The sequence below is a fragment of the Myxine glutinosa genome, chromosome 7 (genome assembly GCF_964187855.1).
Source record: "Myxine glutinosa chromosome 7, kmMyxGlut1.1, whole genome shotgun sequence".
Lineage (NCBI taxonomy): Eukaryota > Metazoa > Chordata > Myxini > Myxiniformes > Myxinidae > Myxine > Myxine glutinosa.
In genome coordinates, this window is record NC_136267.1 from 115,962,897 (window position 1) to 115,982,419 (window position 19,523).

At 48.7% G+C, this 19,523-nt stretch overlaps 1 protein-coding gene across 2 annotated transcripts in view; it reads right to left on the reverse strand.

Annotated features, from left to right (window-relative positions):
- Nucleotides 1-13,928: 13,928 nt before the first annotated feature.
- LOC137431534 (neurocan core protein-like) overlaps nucleotides 13,929-19,523 on the reverse strand; it is an 89,181-nt gene continuing 83,586 nt past the window's right edge. The window contains exon 6 of one of the 2 annotated variants that reach the window (XM_078782190.1): nucleotides 13,929-16,380. In XM_078782190.1, coding sequence (XP_078638316.1) covers nucleotides 15,941-16,380 — 440 coding nt within the window. In that variant the 3' untranslated portion in view covers nucleotides 13,929-15,940. The remainder of the gene's footprint in view (nucleotides 16,381-19,523) is intronic. The other variant, XM_078782189.1, reaches the window with a different exon arrangement.

The following is a 19,523-nucleotide window of genomic DNA, read 5'->3' on the forward strand; positions in this document are numbered from 1 at the left end:
AAAATTAGAGGAGGTAGAAGAAGGGGTGAGTGAAATTAAAAAGAGACGAAGGGAGACTAAGAACGAAATAAAGGAGGAGGAGATGGATTGGTCCAAGGTCTGTGCTCACATCGTGATGACGTACTTGCTAACCAAATAAGGAGTTTGCAGGTGGCGGAGGAGGAGCGAAGAAGAAGAGGCGCCGGGGTGAGTGGCGATATGGTCGGAAATGTATATGGTGTGAGGGGAGGTTCAGCGAGCTTCGGGGTTGGTATAAACCCGGGCGTTCGTGAGAGGCCAATGGTAAGGTGGGCGACTGGTCCGGAGTGTGTGGAGAGAGAGTGTGCGCAGGGATGTCCGACCATGGGGAGTGTGAGAGGTGTTGGTGAGCCGGGGTGTGCGAGTATGGAGTGGGTAGCAGGTTGCGACTAGGCGACAAGCATCGACACCGACAGGGGTAGTCTTTAGAGGGACGGGGGACGCATGCGAGCCCCCTGGGAATAGTGTACTGTGGGGGCCCGAACGGTTAGTCCCCAGGCTAACCCCGCAAGGAGCGACGCACAGGGTCCGGCCTTCGGGCAGCCATTAGGTTCCACTCATGCCGTATGACGGTAAGAGTGATTTGAGGGCGTACCTGGCGCAATTCGACCATGTGTGTAGGGGGAATGTTTGGAATTTGGACGAAGGTGGAGTACACCTCATGGGGGCACTGCGCGGCGTGGTGGCGGAGGTGCTGACCGCCTTACCACCGGGTGCTATCACCCTGCCAGCCCTCCGCGCAGCCTTAATTAATAGATTCGGCATTGAACAGCAGAGCGAGCTTGTTAAAGCTCAGCTCGCGATGCGAAAGAGAAAGCCCCAGGAGACCATCGGGGAGCTTGCCTATGACATTCGCCGCGCAGTCGGGATCGCACACGCGGACATGGCAGCGAGTTCCCAGGAAAGCCTGGAGCTGGACCATTTCATCCAGGCCTTTCCAGACCCCGAGCTTTGGCAACAGCTCCCCATGTGGCGCCCGCGGACTTTGAGCCAGGCGGCCGACGCTGCGGCCCGTTGGGAAGCAGCAAGGCCCCTGGCCCGGGGAAGCGAGCGCCATGCAGTGGCGGTGCGCCAGGTAGGGCCCGTGGCTGGTGGCGGCCCCCCGATGGGGCCCGCCCCCGAAAGGGACCCTCACCTGGAGAGCATGGTCCGAAGGCTGGTGGACCAGCATCTGGCGGGACCCGGACCATGGCAGGCAGCTCAGGAGGTGGCCCCCGGTAGGCCACGGACAAATGCCCTAATTCCGACTTTTAGGGGGGGAAATTTGGAATTCAGGAGGCAAGCACCTTACCAGGTGAGGTGCTTTAATTGTAGCCGGCTGGGTCACCGTGCGTGGGAGTGTCGAGCTCATCAACTCCACCTCGAACGGGTCGGACTAGCCGACCCCAGACACCCCCCCCCCCCCCCCCCCCCCCCGCCAGGGCCCGGGAAACTAGAAGGTGCCGAACATACAGGGCCGTGTTCGGTAGTAGGAGATGGTGAAGCACCCTCATTGACGCGACAGGTCATTCATTGTGGCCAAATTGGTACAGGTAGCTTGACAATTCGGTGCAAAATTGCCGGCATGGGGGTAGACGCCGTAGTGGACACAGGAGCTAGCGCCACGATCATCAGCCCTGTGATCCTCAATTCGAGTGCAGACGGCTGGGTTAAAATCCAGCGCCTGGAAAATCATAGTTTGCAGCTGGCTGTACTGTGGTGTGAGGTGGTAACAGCCCCGATCATAGGGCGTGGTTTTGTAACCCTCAAGTTGGGGTCGATAAAGAGGGAGATAGAAGTTTGGGTGGCGGAGGTGTGCGACCCATGCTTAATAGGGATGAATTTGTTGACTGCCAGTGGTTGTAAAATCGATTTGTGCTGGGGGACCCTGCAAGTGGGAGTAGAAGAGCTACCATTGGAGGGGGTGAGCACGGCCGAGAGGACGGAGCTGGAGGCTTCTGAGGCCGTGACCATTCCTCCAAGGGCCGAGGCCATAGTGCCGGCCCGATGGTTAGCTCGCCCAACATGGCAGGAGTCCTGCGGCCTAGTCGAACCGGTGGCAGCGCAGTCCATCCCGGGTTTTAATCGTGGGCTGCACCCTCGTAAAAACGGACGGGCCGGTGGTGGCCGTACAAGTAATTAATATTAGTGCAGAACCACGCACGATAGTAAGGGGCACAAAGATAGCCGGCTGCACCCCAGTTATCGAAGTCGCGCCAGTGAGGGACGAGAACGTCCAGCCGAGCCAGCCCCAGAGGGAGCCTTCAAAAAGTACTAGGAATTGGGCCGATCCCATTTGTGAGATGGTAAATCGAAGTAGTGTAGAGTTGGAGGGTACCCAGAGGGAGGCCTTCCATAAATTAATTGAATCCCATTTGGATATATTGTCCTTGTCCTCTGAGGATATTGGACGTACGGGCCTGGTGAAACATCAGATCCACACCGGTGAGGCCGGTGTGGATCCAGATCCACACCGGCCTATTCGTTAGCCCGCCCGACGGCTCCCTTGGAGCAAGAGGGAGGAAGCTGACGAGCAGGTAGAAAAAATGCTCGATGCAGGTATCATCGAGCCCTCTGGAAGTCCTTGGATGTCACCTGTTGTGCTGGTCAAAAAGAAGGATGGGACCACGCGTTTCTGTGTGGACTATCGCCAGCTGAACAACGTCACACTCAAAGACTCATATCCCCTGCCAAGAATTGACGATACCCTCGATGCCGTTGCGGGCTCAAATTGGTTCTCAACCTTGGACCTCAAGAGTGGGTATTGGCAGGTGGAGATGGATAGGGCTGGGAAGGAGAAAACGGCATTTTGCACAGGCAAGGGGCTGTATCACTGTATCAGTTCACTGTGATGCCGTTTGGTTTGTGTAATGCCCCCGCCACCTTTGAAAGATTGATGGAGCATGTACTGGGCGGCATGCCATGGCAGTCATGCCTGATGTACCTGGATGACGTCCTGGTGCATGCTAAAACATTCCCCCAGGCCATAGCTAATTTGGACCAGGTGTTTGGGTGCCTCAGACAGGCAGGGTTAAAGCTGAGTCCGACGAAATGCACTTTGTTTGCTGAAGAGGTGGCCTATTTAGGTCACGTTATTGGTCGCAAGGCTTGTAAAAACAGACCCAGGCAAAATTACAGCGGTAGAGGAGTGGCCCGCACCACGTACCATCAAGGAGGTGCGGGGATTTTTGGGACTCTGCTCCTACTACCGGCGTTTTCTGGCAAAATTTGCAGAGTTGGCCCGGCCCCTTCACCGGCTTACGGAGAAGGGGACGAGATTTAATTGGACAAGGGAGTGCCAAGAGGCCTTCCTGGCATTGAAGGGGTGTTTGACATCCGCACCCGTTCTAGCGTACCCCACTAGTGACGGGACATTTACCCTGGACACGGATGCAAGCCAGGAAGGATTGGGCGCAGTTTTGTCCCAGCCACAGCTCGCGGTGCGAAAGAGAAAGCCCCAGGAGACCATCGGGGAGAGAGTGGAGAGAGTGATCGCGTATTATATTCGGGCCATGAGTAGGCCCGAGCGAAATTATTGCGTCACTCGCAAAGAGTTATTGGCTATGCTGGCTGCCATGAGACATTCCCACCCGTACTTGTACAGGCGGAAATTTCTTGTTCGAACTGACCATTCCTCCTTGCAATGGCTCCTTCGGTTCAAGGAACTGGAGGGCCAAATTGCAAGGTGGTTGGAAAAGTTGCAGCAGTACGATTTCAGTGTGACCCATAGGGCCGGGAAGGCCCATGGGAATACCGATGCACTCTCTCGGCGTCCTTGTTTGGGGGAAAACTGTAAATTTTGTGCGAGAGACGAGGAGAGGGAGCAATTGGCAGATTCCACTCATACCCTCGTAGTCCGGGCAACCCGGGTGAGAGGGCCAATTGAGCCACTAACCGCAGATGAAGAATTTGGAACATTGGCTTGGAGCACGGGCCAGCAGGAGGATCTCGTACTGGGACCGGTGTACGAATGGGTTCGATTGGGACAGAGACCTAATGGGGAAGAGCTCCCCCCCCCCCCCCGGGGCACCAACAAAGGCATATTGGGCTCAGTGGCAAACCCTGGAATTGAAAGACAACATCTTGTATTGCAAGTGGGTGGAGGTCCCCTCTGAGAGAACTTCCTGGCTGGTGATAGTCCCAGACAAATTTAAGAACACAATATTACAGCAGGTGCATGGTATCCGCTCCGGCGGCCATTTGGGCAGGACAAAGACAACATCTCGGGTCCGCCGGAGGTTCTATTGGGTGAATATGGGGCGCGACATACAGGACTGGTGTCGGAGATGCGACGCCTGTACTGCCAAAAAGGGACCAGCACGGAGGATGAGGGCCCCCCTTCAATTACACCAGGTGGGGGCCCCCCTTGAGTGGGTGGCTATGGATATTCTAAGACCACTACCCGCACCCGCCAAGGTAACAAGTACATCCTCGCTGTGATGGACTATTTCACCAAGTGGCCGGAGGCCTATGCCCTCCCCAACAAAGAAGCCGGGGTGGTAGCACAGGCCTTCGTGGAAGGATTTGTATGTCGGCATGGGATTCCAGAGGAGCTGCACACCGACCAGGGCCGAAATTTTGAGAGTCAATTGTTAAAAGATGTGTGCAGACTCCTGTCAATTCGAAAAACAAGAACAACGCCCTTAAGACCACAATCTGACGGGATGGTGGAACGGTTCAACTGAACCTTGATCCAACAATTGGCATTGTTCACCACCACCCGTCAGGATGACTGGGACGAACATCTCCCATATTTGTTAATGGCCTACCGAACCAGCCAGCACGAGGCCACTGCATGCAGTCCAGCGTTGCTTATGTATGGGCGGGAGTTGCGGGCTCCCACCGACTTGCTATGCGGTCCCGTGCCAGACACCACCGATATCCCGCTGAGGGAGGGCTATGCACGTCACTTAGAGGAAGGCATGGAGAGGGTCCATGCATTCGCCCGCCGCCAGCTCCAGCTGGCGGGGGCCAAGTTGTAGCGCAGGTATGACCACCGGAGCCAGAGGAGTCAGTACGCTCCGGGGATGAAGATTTGGTTCTTCAATCCCCAGAGGCAGAAGGGTAGGTGCTCCAAACTCACCTCTCCCTGGCAAGGCCCGGGGGTCGTCCTGTCGTAAGTCTGTGACGTGGTCGTTAAGATAAAAATGGGGCCACGAGCCCTCCCTCGGATCGTCCATGCCGACCGGTTAAGACCCTACACCGGCGAGCAGGCGCCCTCATGGATCGCCTCAGCTTTAGATGCCGAGGCAGGACCCAGTACCTCACATGATGGGGGCTCATAGTGCAAGAGGACTGGGGGGTGATAGTGGGAGATGCCGGATGTAGAGGGATGGTGGCTCCACCATCCCTCACATATTTTTGGGGCAGAGGAGCTATAGGTTTATGGGGTTTGGTGGTGTGAACTAGCCAGGGAGGGCTTGGATAATTGTTAGGGATCTAGAGATGACTTTAGGAGACATGAGGTTTAAGTAGTGACTTTGTACAAGTAGTGGGGACGTAGAAGAGATTAAATGGATGATAATGACGAGGGAGTGCTTAGTATAAGGGATGACGGGAAGCACTAGTATTAGAAGGGAGTAGATAGCTAGATGGTGCTGTGTGTATGAGCTTGAGGTTTAGGCAGAAATGAGGCATTGTGAATGGAAGTCCTTGTAGTGCTGGTGAGCAAATGAGGCATTGCTCGAGAGGGATGTGTGTGTGTGTGTGTGTGTGTGTGTGTGTGTGTGTGTGTGTGTGTGTGTGTGTGTGTGTGTGTGTGTGAAAGTGTATGAATGGAGTATTGTGGACATGTGTAAATGTATTGAGTGATGCCTTGCATGGTGTGCAAGTGGAGAATGGTGGTATGGAATTAATGGTGTGGAGTGAGTAGTCTGGAATGAGTGGAGTGGAGTGCATGGTGCGAAGGAGTGGATTGGGGAAGATGGACCCCTTCACGAGTACCCGGGCGGGTAGTTTAAAGTTAGGTAGAGGGAGTAGGTAAATTTGTTGGATATTGACATCTGTGGTGTGTGTCGTAGCAATGAAGTGCTTAGAGGGGTGCATAAGTGAAGTGGAATGGCTGGGCGTGTGAGCCTGTTAGTGCGTGTGGTTATTGAGCACTCCGCCACTGGTAGTCTGTCGGCCAGGTGAGGCTGCAGGTAGGCTCTGGGAGCCAGGTAGAGTTGTGTAGAGTTCATTGGGGCCCGAGGATCCATGGGAAGGACCTGGGTTGCCCGATGTCGAGGTGGGCATAGAGGGGGTAAGTGCCAGGGAGGGCCTTCCCCAGTTAGCATAGTGTGAGGAGCTAGGCAAGCTCGGGTGACGACGTTCAGTGGCGGAGGTGCGCAGGTAAGTAGACCTGCTGGGAGCGCCACACGACCCAGCCCCGAAATTGTGTGAGGGCACAGAGAGAAAAATGGGGGGAGTGAGACCCCAAATTGGTAGAGCACCACAGTATGGGCAATGGGAATTGGTTTTTAGAACCGCATTGTGTAGAGTGGCCAATGGATAGGCAGGGCAAGACCCCGGGTAGAGTAAAGAGTTAATGTCAATTAGAGAATAGTTAGGAGAAAATCTCTTCGCACCATCCGCATCCACTCACCAAGGTGACAGGACTCCACACCATGTTTTGCAGTTGATTTCGGAATGTAAAGACACATCATGACGGAGTTTGACATTGTTTGTGATTCCATCCCTTCCTTATTGGGAGGGATTGGTGACGAATTCGGTTTAGGGGGATGGGAAAGACAAAACATAGAGACGGATTTGTGAATTGTGTAAATACGGGGAAGGGCAAGGGTAGAGTAGGTGACATGGTGTGTGACGAACGAGTAGGGACGAGCTTTCTCAGCTCGCTCTCCCGCGCCCTTCATGTCGCATTGCCTTTTTTTGATGTGTACCCTTGCGCCCTTGCCCCCCGCTAACCTCTGCTTTGTCTTCCTTCCCCACTCATGGACCATGGTCTTTTGTGCGAGGGGAGTGTGCAGGTGCCCTGAATTGTGCGGCCGCACTTTTGCTGCCTGCACTGATGCACCATATGGACCACACGTCCTGGTGCCTGGCACCTATGGACCACACATTCTGTGGCCTGGCACCTTTGCTGGGACAGGCCATTGCTGCCAGCAGTATCTGGCTTGCAGACCACTGTTTTAAGTGGCATCAATGCCCAGCAGGCGGACCACCTGAGTTGGCCCTGCTGGCCATAAATAAAAAAGTGGAGGCGGTTTGTGACCTTTCTATTAATTAAAGAACATCAAGCAAGAAGACAGCCAAGATACATCGGCGCAGCAGAGAAGCACAAGAAGACATCATATATTATTTTCAAATGGATGTTTTGTGCATTTTTGGTGCTGGTCCTTTTCATGCATGTTTTTTTTTATTATGGTGCATTCATTGGGTGCATATGGGTATGGTGTATCGGTGCAGTGCATTGCAATTGGCATTTTCCTCTTTTCAAAAGTTCTGCTTTTTCCCCACAAAAGACAGGTCCTGGGTTGTCGTTGTAAATAATTAAATAATAGTAGTCTTGTAAATAACATGCTCCCCACCGGCTTAAATGTTTAGTTTGAAAACCATTCCATAATTCGGTTAATTGTGGGCGTGAGTCAGTTAGATAGGACACAACGCAACAGGGGGGACATATCTAGTGTTTAAACTCAGGGTAGTAGGTTAAATGTAGAGGGAAACTGCACCTAAGTGTCACATGTAGAGGTAAAAGATAGTCCTGATGTTTCGGCTCGTGCGGAGCCTGGCAAAAGGAGGGGTGCAGTGTTGCGGTTTTGAGAACCCACACTTGTAAATAGATATCACATCATTAAAGGTTAAAGGTAGCACCCCATAGATAGGCCACAAGCAACACGTAGGTCACCATAGGACTTCAGTTATTCCTTAGTATGTGTATAGATAAGGCCATGTTTCCAATAGTTGAATCTGCGTTGTGTCAATCAAATAAGGGGTAGGCCACATTCATCCATTTTGCCAGCCTCCCTCTCCAAGCGACGCCATTAAGCGCGCTCCCCAGTCTGTGCCCCATGGCCCTTCCCAATTTGTTACGCACCTTTGTTAGCAGCGTTCGCTGCCCTTGAGCATGAGCTCACTAAACGCCGCCATAAGCCACGAGGTGAAGCCCGGAAAAAGGGGGCGGAGCGCCAGGAAGAAGGTGTGGCCATGTCACCCAACCATCAGGGCGGGGCCGGTAAGCCTTAACCAGCCAACCAGGGCTGAAGTAACATCGCCTGATTGGCGTGGCTTTTGGGCTGGCGGAGCGATCGCTGGCTGTCTTATAAAAGCGAGTGCACAAAGCCCTTTTACAGGACTCTCGAAGGACTCTCGAGGGACTGTCGCTAAGGACTCGAGTGAAAGAGTGGTATTGAAAGGACTCTTGCTAAGCACTCGAGTGAAAGATTGATTAAAAGAGGACTTGTTGGAAGGCGCTTGGTGAAGGACTTATTGGGAGAGCACACATTTGAGAGGACTTACTTGCTGGCGCTGATTAAAGAAGGACGGCCAAGGACTGTCGTGATTACGAAGAACGCGAGAGTATATGCGCTTGATCAAAGAGGGCTCGCTGGCATTGGGAGTTCAAAGAAGGACATTGCAGAGGGGGCGAGTACCAGCCTTCCCCCCCATCATTATAACTGTCCGTTCGCGTCATGCTACACGCAGAGCTGCCTGCCGGGTTTCGTCCGCTGGACCGGAGCCTGGACCAGAGCCAGACTGGGGCCTCGACGCGCGGGTGACCATCAACCTGTTCCCCTACAATCCCCGTGTGAGTGTATGTGTGTGTGAGATGGGCCCGTTTGTCCAGGGAGTAAGTTAAGCCTGTAATTAAGACTGCCCTGTGTGCTTCTCCTTCCTCTTTCTATCTTGTACATTTATTTCGTTTCCTCTTCCTTCTGTACATTTGTAATAAATTGCTTTGCTCTTCCTATTTTCCAGGTTTCCTCTTATCCGATCGCATCAGTCTTTTCTCTCATTGGGTAAGCGTGGCTCGATTCGGAACCGCTATAATCGGGTCTAGTCACCTGTTAACAGCTCGGATCGCGGATTGCTATCCGCTCGGCATATTCCATCCATATCCGTGATTCGAGCGGGAGTTATTCCCTCGTTTCCGGTCGGCGTTAGTAATTAGGTAGTAGTGAATCCCTAGGCCTAACAAACCTTTCCTAACGCCGCGCCTGGAAGGACGTTATAACTTCCAGGACTCGCGTCGGCCAGATAAAAGGACAAGGGGGTTAACCCCCCCTCCCCCCTTGATAAGGGGAGAGCCGACGTCGGAGATCCGTAACAATATATTGGTTGTACAATTGATTAATATTGTTATTGTACTGTTATTCTTGTGTGACCTTAATACAATACTTGTTTGTTGGTAACAATTGGCGTGGTTTCACCATTGATCTTTGACATACAGAATAACACATCTTTCTGCCGTGACTCCTCTCGGGGCTCGGAGGTACACCGTGAAATGGAGGGGGGGGGGGCGGGGGGGGGGAGAGCAGTCGAAGTGGTGGAGATGATGCAAAGAAGAGGTTGTGGAAGTGTTGTGTGTGCAGGAGACCAGATGGAATGGAAACAGGTCGAAGGGGTTGGTAGGAGGATACAAACTGTTGCACACGGGTGGGGAAGGAAGGAGTAATGGCATGGGAATAATAGTATCAGAAGAGAACAGCAAGCAGGTGGTGAGAGTATAAAGATGGGATGGATAGTTGTGGGCCACAAACGGGAAGGGCTGGGACATAATAATGAAGTCATCAGTTGTTCACTCAATATAGGTCTTTATTAAAAATACAAATAGTAATTTCATTTATCATATCACCATCCTCATCCTCATCCTCATCATTATCAACAATATCAACCTATTTTAAAATGTTTGAAATTTTGTGAATTGTAGGAGTAACTACTGCACTGCATATTATTATCACATGCTATATATGCACTGTATTTACGATCTTGTGATATGCATCTTTCATCAATAAACTTAAACCATCACATGATAAACATTCCCAGCACTACTACTATCCACTCTGCCTCTGTTTTGTAACAAGCTTTAATCCTCTGCCTCCTCCTCATCATCATCACAACGATCTAATGTGACATCATCTTCATCTTTCATGTTATTACATGTGGAAAGTCTACATGTGTCCATGCAGGCCATCCTCTTAGCTATGCAGATACACCCTGGCAATTTGCACACTCTTGAGCATTTGCAGGACAAGAACTCCAATGCCACTTCTGGAGCAGGCTCACTGTTCATCCACTTGATGGCCATATTTTCATCTGGGTGTTCATTCTAACCATGGCCACCGGGGCTCAGGGTTTCTGGAAAGGCTTGGAGACTCTGGTGCCATGATACCAGCTTGGTAGTTGGCCATCTGTGCATCCAGGCACAGGCAGTCCTCACACAGTGGAAGTTGACTAGACTCAACATCACCTTTCCTTGCTTGAAACAGCTGGTACTGCAAGTCATTCACAGCTTTGATGGGGGATCTAACGGCATAGAAACGACAGGTGAAATCTTGAAGTTTGCTCACCAGGTCATCACCCAGCAGATATTCTTTGCCACGCTGTGCATACATTTGATGGAAAACGGGATTTTCCAGCAGCTTCAGTCCAGAAACCTTCCATTTCCCAGGAAAGGCACTGACAGAGTCACAGCCCGAAAATGTGTGCAGCCCTATGAGGGCCTTACAAACATTATCCCCTGACACCCGAGGTAGCTCAGTCACATTGATGAATCTTGTCCATGTTTGTGTGTCACACCGTATGAACATGTTGCAGCGGATGTCATTGCTTAAAGCCAGACTGATAATTAATCAGCGCATCTGTATCGTCTGCTTTGATGACAACCAATAACAAATTTGGTGCAGCGTGTTTGGCGTGTAGAATCAGGCGTGTTTCAGCTTCCTCTTAGCTGTTTGTTCGACAAACTACTTACTCACAGTCAGTTCTGATAGTTTTAATGGACTTATCCTCACATGAGACATACAGTTCTTTTTCAGCAAGTTTGCCTCGTAATGTTTATTTCTGCCAGTCTGCGGTTAGGAATTTGATCAACGATGTCTTACTCGCAGAACACGCCAACAGTTTACACCATTGGCGAATCTTGTGCCCTTGTGATATGTTTGTGAAGAGTACCCCCAAAGCCTCGCTCAGGCGTGTGTCGGCTCAGGCCTTGGCCTGCACTGCATTCTTGATTGATTTTTCATAGTAGACATCAAAAATGGCATCAAGACAGATATGAAAAGTTGTTCTGATACCTCTCCAATGGTTTTGTGTTCTCCATGGGCCTTCTGTACCAGGCTCATTTCTTCAGTGAGCCAGAAGGATGAAGTTGTCTTATTTTCCAAAAATGTCTGGCTAGAGAAGCTTTGTTTGTTTCTTTCAGAGTCCCATCATAATTTTCCAAGCCCATGGCAGTGGACCAAGTTGGTGTTTCAGGACAACTTTCATGTGAAGATTTCTCCTACTTGCAATAATCTATCTATAATTCCAGTAATCTCTGTGTGTATGTGTGTGTGTCGTTTGTCTGTGACCGCTGTTTCTCGACAACCACGGGTCCGATATACTTGAAACTTGCCAGGTATATTGCTGGGGACCCGAGGATGTGCCTTTTCAAGGTTTGAAATTAATCGGACAAGTGGTTCCCAAGGTATGGTCACCGTACTCGCAAGCCGTTCGCTTTGGCTTTGCGAATGGACCAAACCATTTCATGTAAATAGAGGGGGGGGGGGGGGTTCTGTGGTCGTTACTGCCACGTGGTTTCAAAGTTTTTTTTTGTTGTTGTTGTTTGCACGCATGTTTTTTTGCACCCACGTACGGGCACGCCCTAGTAATAATAATGCTGCCAAAGAGTTTGTGATCTGCTTTGAGTACAGCTTCTCGGTTTGATTTCCCCATTTTCTTCTGTTGCTTCATATTGCTGAAAGTTTTCAGATTATGCTTTGGCAGTGTCCTACTGCAACATTTTTTTTTTTCAACAGAATTCTACTTGCAGTCACAAACTATACTGTCTATACCATGAATGCGACATTTACAGATGAAAAGCATAAGTCGTCTCCTCATCTTTGCGAGGGAAGAGGGGGAAAAAATGAAAAGCTCCCAATATCTTCCCTGTCAATTTAGTTCTCCTGTAAAGTTTGGTTGAGATTGGATAAGTAACTATTGAATGTATTGGACTTAGATAGACAGACAACAAATTGCATTTTCGTATAGATGGGATAAAATAGTGGCCATATTGTATTTATGCAAATTAAGTTTTATTTAAAATGGATGGCAATCGCTTCAGTGACTTCTCCATTATCAAAAATCTCAATTTCGCTGTTGTTTTCACTCAAATATTGCTTCTACAAGAAAAGATATTGCCGCAAGTAGTTACTGCTCGCTACAATGGCTGCCATTTTGTTTATGCAAAGTAGCAGGCTTAACCTATGATTTTGGAAAGTCTAGCATGCAGAAATATTTATATTACATGTGCTTGAACAAGTTGGTAACACTCACACTTAGTGCCCTCAGATGGTACCGACAGGTCAAATACCTCATCTTGGCCCAAGGACTATTTAGCCTCTCTCCAGGTTGGCATGAATGTTAGTGAAAAGAGAAGTCAACCAATCACGTCCATGAGGTCCCAGGTTCTTCAAGAATTCAGGATAGATGCCATCAAATCCTGCTGCTTTCCTTGCTTTGGTGCAGGAAAGGCCAATGATGATGAAATATTGTCTTGGAGAGTTCTTTACGGACTTCCCGGCGAGCCTCCTTCGTTGAGGCAACTTTAGAGTTGAGGAGCAGCCGAGAAGCAACAGCATTAGCCAATACTTTGGGAGGTTGATGTTGAGCATGTGAGGCAGTGCCACGATTCCTTAGAATAGTAGGGTCCATGCATTTGTATTTGAATGAGTGAAATCAAGCTCCTCAACAGTCTCCTGCCATCTTTGTTGTCTGGCCATGTACAGAGATTCCAAGAGCTCAGATGCATCATCTGGATCCCCAGAAGCTTCATACTGTTGGAGGAGTTGGTCAGTTCCTGGCAACCAACTAGGTGTATAGCATGTGAAAATCACACGGGATGCTGTTTTTGGCTGCATCTGTCAGGGTCTTGCAGAAGCTGCTATACCTCTTCGGGACATGTTCGAGGCTGGTGATCTGCTCCTCATCTTCCGTCGTGAAAGCCTCCCAGTTGGCTTTCCGAAAACTCCAGAGGGCCTTAGGTTTGGATGTAATCAAGGGAACATCCATTACAATGTGGATTAATGCTGGTAAATGTTGACTGTGTGGAAAGTGTGGAAGGATCTTACAAGATGCATGAAGAGGGTGTCCATTACCATTCCTGGAGACAAAACAGAGGTCTTGATTGTAGTCCTTCCTCCATCGATGTGAATGGAAAGTGCTTGAGTCCTTGGCATCGTGCAGGGGATAGGGATCACCAGCAGAGGCCCAAACCACCGGTTGTTCACCTGCCTTGTCATCTGAAGTATATCGCCATGAGGTGTTATGGCTGTTGAAATCACCAGCATGAACTTCCGGATGAGCAGTCATGGATAGTGTTGGAAGGTGCCACTCTACTTGAGATGGTTTGTCCACATCAATAATTAGTGTATCCCCAACTTTCACAGTGGCTATGCAGACATTATTGGCACTAGATTATTCAAAAATATATAAGTCAGTCAGGTTCTGTCGTAAGTACGTTGAAATGACATGCTTTGCCTGGCAACCTGTCAGCAGGTGATGAGGCTGTAAGGGAGGGCGAGGACCTTGTCCGCTCAACATGCCTCACCCCGACTGGGAGTGGAGAACATGTTGGGGGTAGCATAAAATTGGTCGACCATGGTGCAGACGACCCTGGTGACCATGTGTTGGCCAAGGTGAGCCATATGGGAGATGTCCTCTGGTGGGTGTACAGCGACAGAAGCGGTTGTGGTGCTGAAGTGGGAAGTCAAGGGAGGAGCCAGAGGAAATAATTTGTTTGGAGACTATTTTAATGCAGGCATGCATACACTGCTACACCTCCACCACCACATCATATGACCTCCCCACTTCCGAGTTGAGGCCATATCTGCAAGGTAATTGTGATGCCATGGCCTTGCAGAGAACAAAAATGATGGTAGTAATGGTTTTTATTAGTGTGATTATGGCAATGCTCCACTCTATCACGTGTGACTTGATATGTGCTAGGGAGGGCAGGTAACCCGTGAAATTGGTCAGGTACATTCAAAATTGTGTATTCGGGTTAAGCTGACAGCTGGAGCAGATGACATATTCCACTGGGGGTCATTTAGATGGGTTTGAATTGGTTAAATTAAATTGTGGTTAAGGTAGGCCTGTTTGCTTGCTTTTGGTGTGCCCTCTTCCTCCCCACGCTAAGAACACGTGAAGAAGACACTAGAAGAGTGGGAGGTCAAAATTGAAGACCCTTGTGTATATAGAATTGCGATATACATTTTGATTCAAATTTTTTTAAACAAATGGGAATAGAATGGTGAGAAATCTAGGTAATGTAGCTGAGATTTGCCTCCCACATCTATCTCGCCTTTCGTGGAAAAGATCATTTGGTGTGTGTCTGTGCGTTAAGGATGGAATATTTGGTTCCCGATGGAGAACCTTGACAGGAGTGGTGCTGCGTTATGTGGAAGAGGGGAGGGACATCCATAGCAAGTTTAAGCTAAGACTTTAGCTTGGTCTGTGTGGTCGAATAACTTAGATTTACTCTTTTATCAGGGAAACTGTCGGAAGTAAGTTGTATGCAATATATGCACCAATAATCTAAGATCTAATCTTAGAACAGTAAGGTTGTGTTATGTCTGATCTTCTATATAGGCAAGGCCTGGTGGATTTGTGGGTACAAAGGCATACAACAGAAAGCCCTATGTGCTTTTAAAGGAACGCTTTTTATGCATAGTTTGGCCAGGGCACTGCAAGCCATGGTGGCATAGTCGGCTGTGTAGCATTGCAGAGGAAAAGGATGCTGGAGCACGAGACACATCCCACCAGAAGCAGCAGCCAATGACAGCCCGCCGTGTACTGAAGGTGAGCCAGAGAACCCACCGTGCACAAAGTCGAGGCCTCTGCAGAAAACTACCGAGTTAGTTGGAGCTGGACCATGAAGAGGGCAACATTTCTCTCTTTCCCTCTGCTTGGCTGCCACCTTCTCTCCTGGCTCCTCATCATCTCCGCCATTGCACCCTGAGCTGCACTTCACCTCGTGCCACATTCAGCTCGTGCCTTGCCAATGTCATCGCCTGCCCCATTGTTCTTAGTTGGTGTGAATCCGGTATTTGGCGCCAATAGTTGGGGTTAGGCCTTGTCTTTTCTGTACATAAGATTGGGTCCTTTCATTCCTGTCTGTGGATCTGGTGACAGCCACATCTGTGCCATATGTTTATTAATCGTTCTGTTCTCCCTTTCCCTCAAATACTTTGAAAATAAATGACATTATAATTATAAGAAGCATTTTACCGTCTTTTGCTTTTCGAGTGCGAACACTGTCAGTTTCGGCTTTTATTGGTTGAACTTTCGGGAATCTTAATAGTAATATTGAATGTCATAAACAGTAACTTTAACACCATTTTGGCATCCGCGGGGACCTCGTACCCCCTGCTCAGTCGGTCTGTGTTAACGGTCCGTCTGACGCGATGGTAATTTTGGTTGATGTTCTAACAATTAATTTTGTTATCACATATAACTTTATAAATTTGCAACTGGACTCAGACTTTTGTACGCTATTGTATGTATGCATATCTCTCTATCTATCTCTCTATCTCTCTCCCTATCTCTTTCTATCTATCTCTCTCCCTCTATCTCCTTCTCCCTCTGTTGCCCTCTCTCTCTCTTCCTGTCTCCCTCTACCCCTCTCTCCACACTCTCACTCTCTCTCTAACACACACACACACACACACACACACACACACACACACACACACACACACACACACACACACACACACCTATCTCGTATCATTTCTTTTCACTTTTATCTTTTCCACATTCTTTCCCACTTCCGAATTCTTTCGTTGCCTGACTCTCCACAACTTTTCTCGCTCACACATTCCCGCACTCCTGCAAATTCTGTAATTCTGTCAAACTTTTTCATTTTCACTAAAAATGGCAGTGTGTGAATGTGACAATAAGCACCGTAATGTCCCCCAGGATCAGGAAACCTAGTCTGATTCGCATGCCGATACAAAGTGTATATGCCTTTTGCCAAGCTGCCACCTTCCTCCTGAGGAGTGCATATTGGATAACGAACACTACCATCTGCTAGCCAGCCGGCCTCACAGTGATTGAGGCCTGCCCGCCAGGCCAAATGTAATGCAGCTGGAGTCGCAAGACCATGTGCACCAATGGCCCAGCACAAACGCCACGCAGCAGCCAGAGTAAGTTGACCAGGAACAGTTGTATAGATAACCTCACCTTTATGGGGAAGGAAGGAAAAATATTTCTGGAATTATTTTTTATCCTACTGTCATGATACATTCAAATTAATCACATCAATATTGTAAGTTGCAACATTTTACATTAATCCTGAGACACAAGTCAGGTCATTATCATCATCATCATCATCATCAACATCATCATCAACATCATCATCATCATCTTATGGCCGTTTCCATCCTTGCATGTGTAAGCCACGATTCACCTAATGGACGCTCCCCCAAAAGGAATATTTGAGGCATGTTTTTGTGGCCGGATGCCCTTCCTGACGGCACCACAGAATCAGCTGTGGATCTAGCCTTTGTCTAAAGAGACGAACCATGCAAGACAGCAGGGGGATTTGCAATTAGAGCTTCCTTCTCCGAGGTGAACTGCCTACCAAGGATAAAGAGCTCCACCTCCCCTGGGGGTAATTAAGTTAAAACGAGAGCAAACTAAACAAGCACAATCTTTGGTTAATTAATTTATATGTCGCATGTATATCAAGACCAATGACTGAAGCTAATTTATTTTGCCTTTAAAGCATTCACTTGATAATTTGCATGTACCTGATATTCAAACCACTGTGGTATGTTTTCCGAAACTGGCTGGAGTTGGGAAGGCCCATATTAAAGAGAAACGTAAGGCACCACCAACCCGTATATATGCTCAATAAGCAGCTCAGGTCTTCGAGGACCTGTATCTTCGCTATGAAGTTTGAAGTAACGTGTTTACTTCAACCATTTGATGATGGCATAGGTTCTCGGCTATGAAAACATGCATCAGTGATCAGTGCCAAGTATTTTCATGTTGTTTGGGAAAGCCAAACAGACTGACAGACTTTTAAACCTTAAAAACCCTTTAAAAAAAAAAATTTCTTATTGATATCCTCACTCTCCCAACCATGGCTCATAACCAGGTAAGATAATGTATATGGCCAGAAGATTAGTGATAGGTTTGAGCACCTTTGCATTAACTTAACATTCCACATGTTTAATCAGGCTATTGCTAACTGGTACAGTTTGACCAGTTACAGAACAATATACTGTTATGGATCCGGGGGGACGGCACTCCCGTTAGCAAGGAGGCTTTAATCCCCTTGTCTTGTTAAGCTGGCCGTCCGACCGGTCCTGGGGGTATGACGTCACGCCCGGTCAGCGCTGAATAGGGTATTAGGCCAATCCTTCCTATGACCTAAGTACCAGCGCCTTCCGGTACGCGAGGAAATACTCCCGCCCGGGCCGCAGCGTAATGGATGGATTGCGCCGAGCGAAGCGAGCCGCGACACGGGCCGTTAACAGATTACTAAACCCGATTATAAAGCGGTTCGGCCAAAATCGTGCCACAGGTACTCAATTGAAAGAAATCACGAAAGCGATCGGACGAGAATGAAACCAAAGTAAGGAGGAACAGGTATTTATTTACTACTATACAAAACCAAAGAAGAAACGAAGGTAATTTACAGGACGAAGAAGAAGAAGATACACAGTGCAATTCTTAACTATACAGGCTTAACTTATACCCCAGGGACAAGATGAACAGAACAAACTCACGTACACAAAAGGGGATTGCAGGCAGGAATGGCTGGACGAAGGATGAGAAGGGTCCGTGCGGAACGACAGGGCTGGAAGCGAGCGGCCGCCAACTCCACGCACTCGGGTTCACACGGCAGGGCTGCTCGAAGCAGCGCGTCAGAGCTTCACGCGGCAGGGCTGCTCGAAGCAGCGTCTTGGAGCTTCACGCAGCTGGTCTCTCCTGCCTTTTCACCGACTCTCTGGAACCTCCTCATGCGCGTCTCTCTCAACTCCAAATCGTACCTTCTTTGTCCAACTCATCTGCGCATCTCGTTCTGGTGGGAGCCTCGCGCCAAGGCTTTTATAACCACCCCTTTGGAACCCTCTCGAACTTGCCAGATGTTTCTTGCCACGCCCCATCAAGCCATGCCCACCGATTCCTGGTTGGTCGCCAGGGGCTCTCTGGCTCCACCTTTGATGACGAGGTGGGGTCACGCCCTTCTTCTCCGATCCTGGCCTTGTGGGCAATGGAGTTTGGGGCGATGTGGAGCCAGTAAACACAGCCCCATGAAACTTACTGGCACTTTTAGGAGGCCATTGGGGATATTGAAAGGGATCTATCTAATTTGATTGATGCAACGTAGAGTCAACTATTGGAAACACAGCCTTACCTGGAACACATAATAATTATATAACTATGAAAAGGGCCTATGATTCGCTACGTGTTGCAATGTGGACTAACTAAGGTGCAATTATTTCAATTAACAGCCAATTAAGGGGAAATGTACACAGGGTTTATTTATAAGGGAATTTACTACTAAATTTACATGTGAAGGTTCTAAAAACCGCAACAATACGTTTGTGAGGACCTGAAAGTATATGCTATTCAACAAAAAATTTCCATATTTTTTTCTGGTATTTTAGTTGAAATCTCAACCTACATCATACTCGGCTTTTGTGCTTCGTATTTGGTGCAGCATTGTCATGGAGGAGGATAGCATCATTCCGATGACCAGAAGACATTTTGTGCACTTAAGTTTCAACTGATCATGCAAAACAACATATTAGTAGTCTATCTTCACTGATCTGATGTAGTCATAAAAGAAGATTGTGGAGCACTTTGATGTTCCCTTTTAGGGGTATGACCTTTTTTGGACAGGGAGACGTCGGCCTATTCAACTCTGCTGAGCAAGTCTTCATTTCTGACTCATAGTTATGGCACCGAGTTTCATCTCCAGCAATGGTGTATTCCAAGGGAGAGTTTTCTTACCGACGAAGATGCCGAAAATGCTGTTGATACGCAACAAGCCAGTTCAGTTTTCTTCTCCTCCATGAAGAGTGTTGCACTCATTTTGCCATTACCTTTCTTTCCCCAAGATCCTCACTGACAATGTGATGTATTTTAAACTTGGGTATTCCCAACTGTTCCAAGTTATTGAAATGTGATACATTAGTCGTTGTTGCTCCCATATTGGTGTATTATCACATAGTTGAAGCAATAATTTGAAAAAAGCAACGACATTGTCGTTATATCATCTGGTGTAAGACCTTGTTGAACAACTCATGCACATGCATTTTTGGACACAGAAAAAGACGATACCTATCGCAAAACACTTCTCAAGTTTGAAC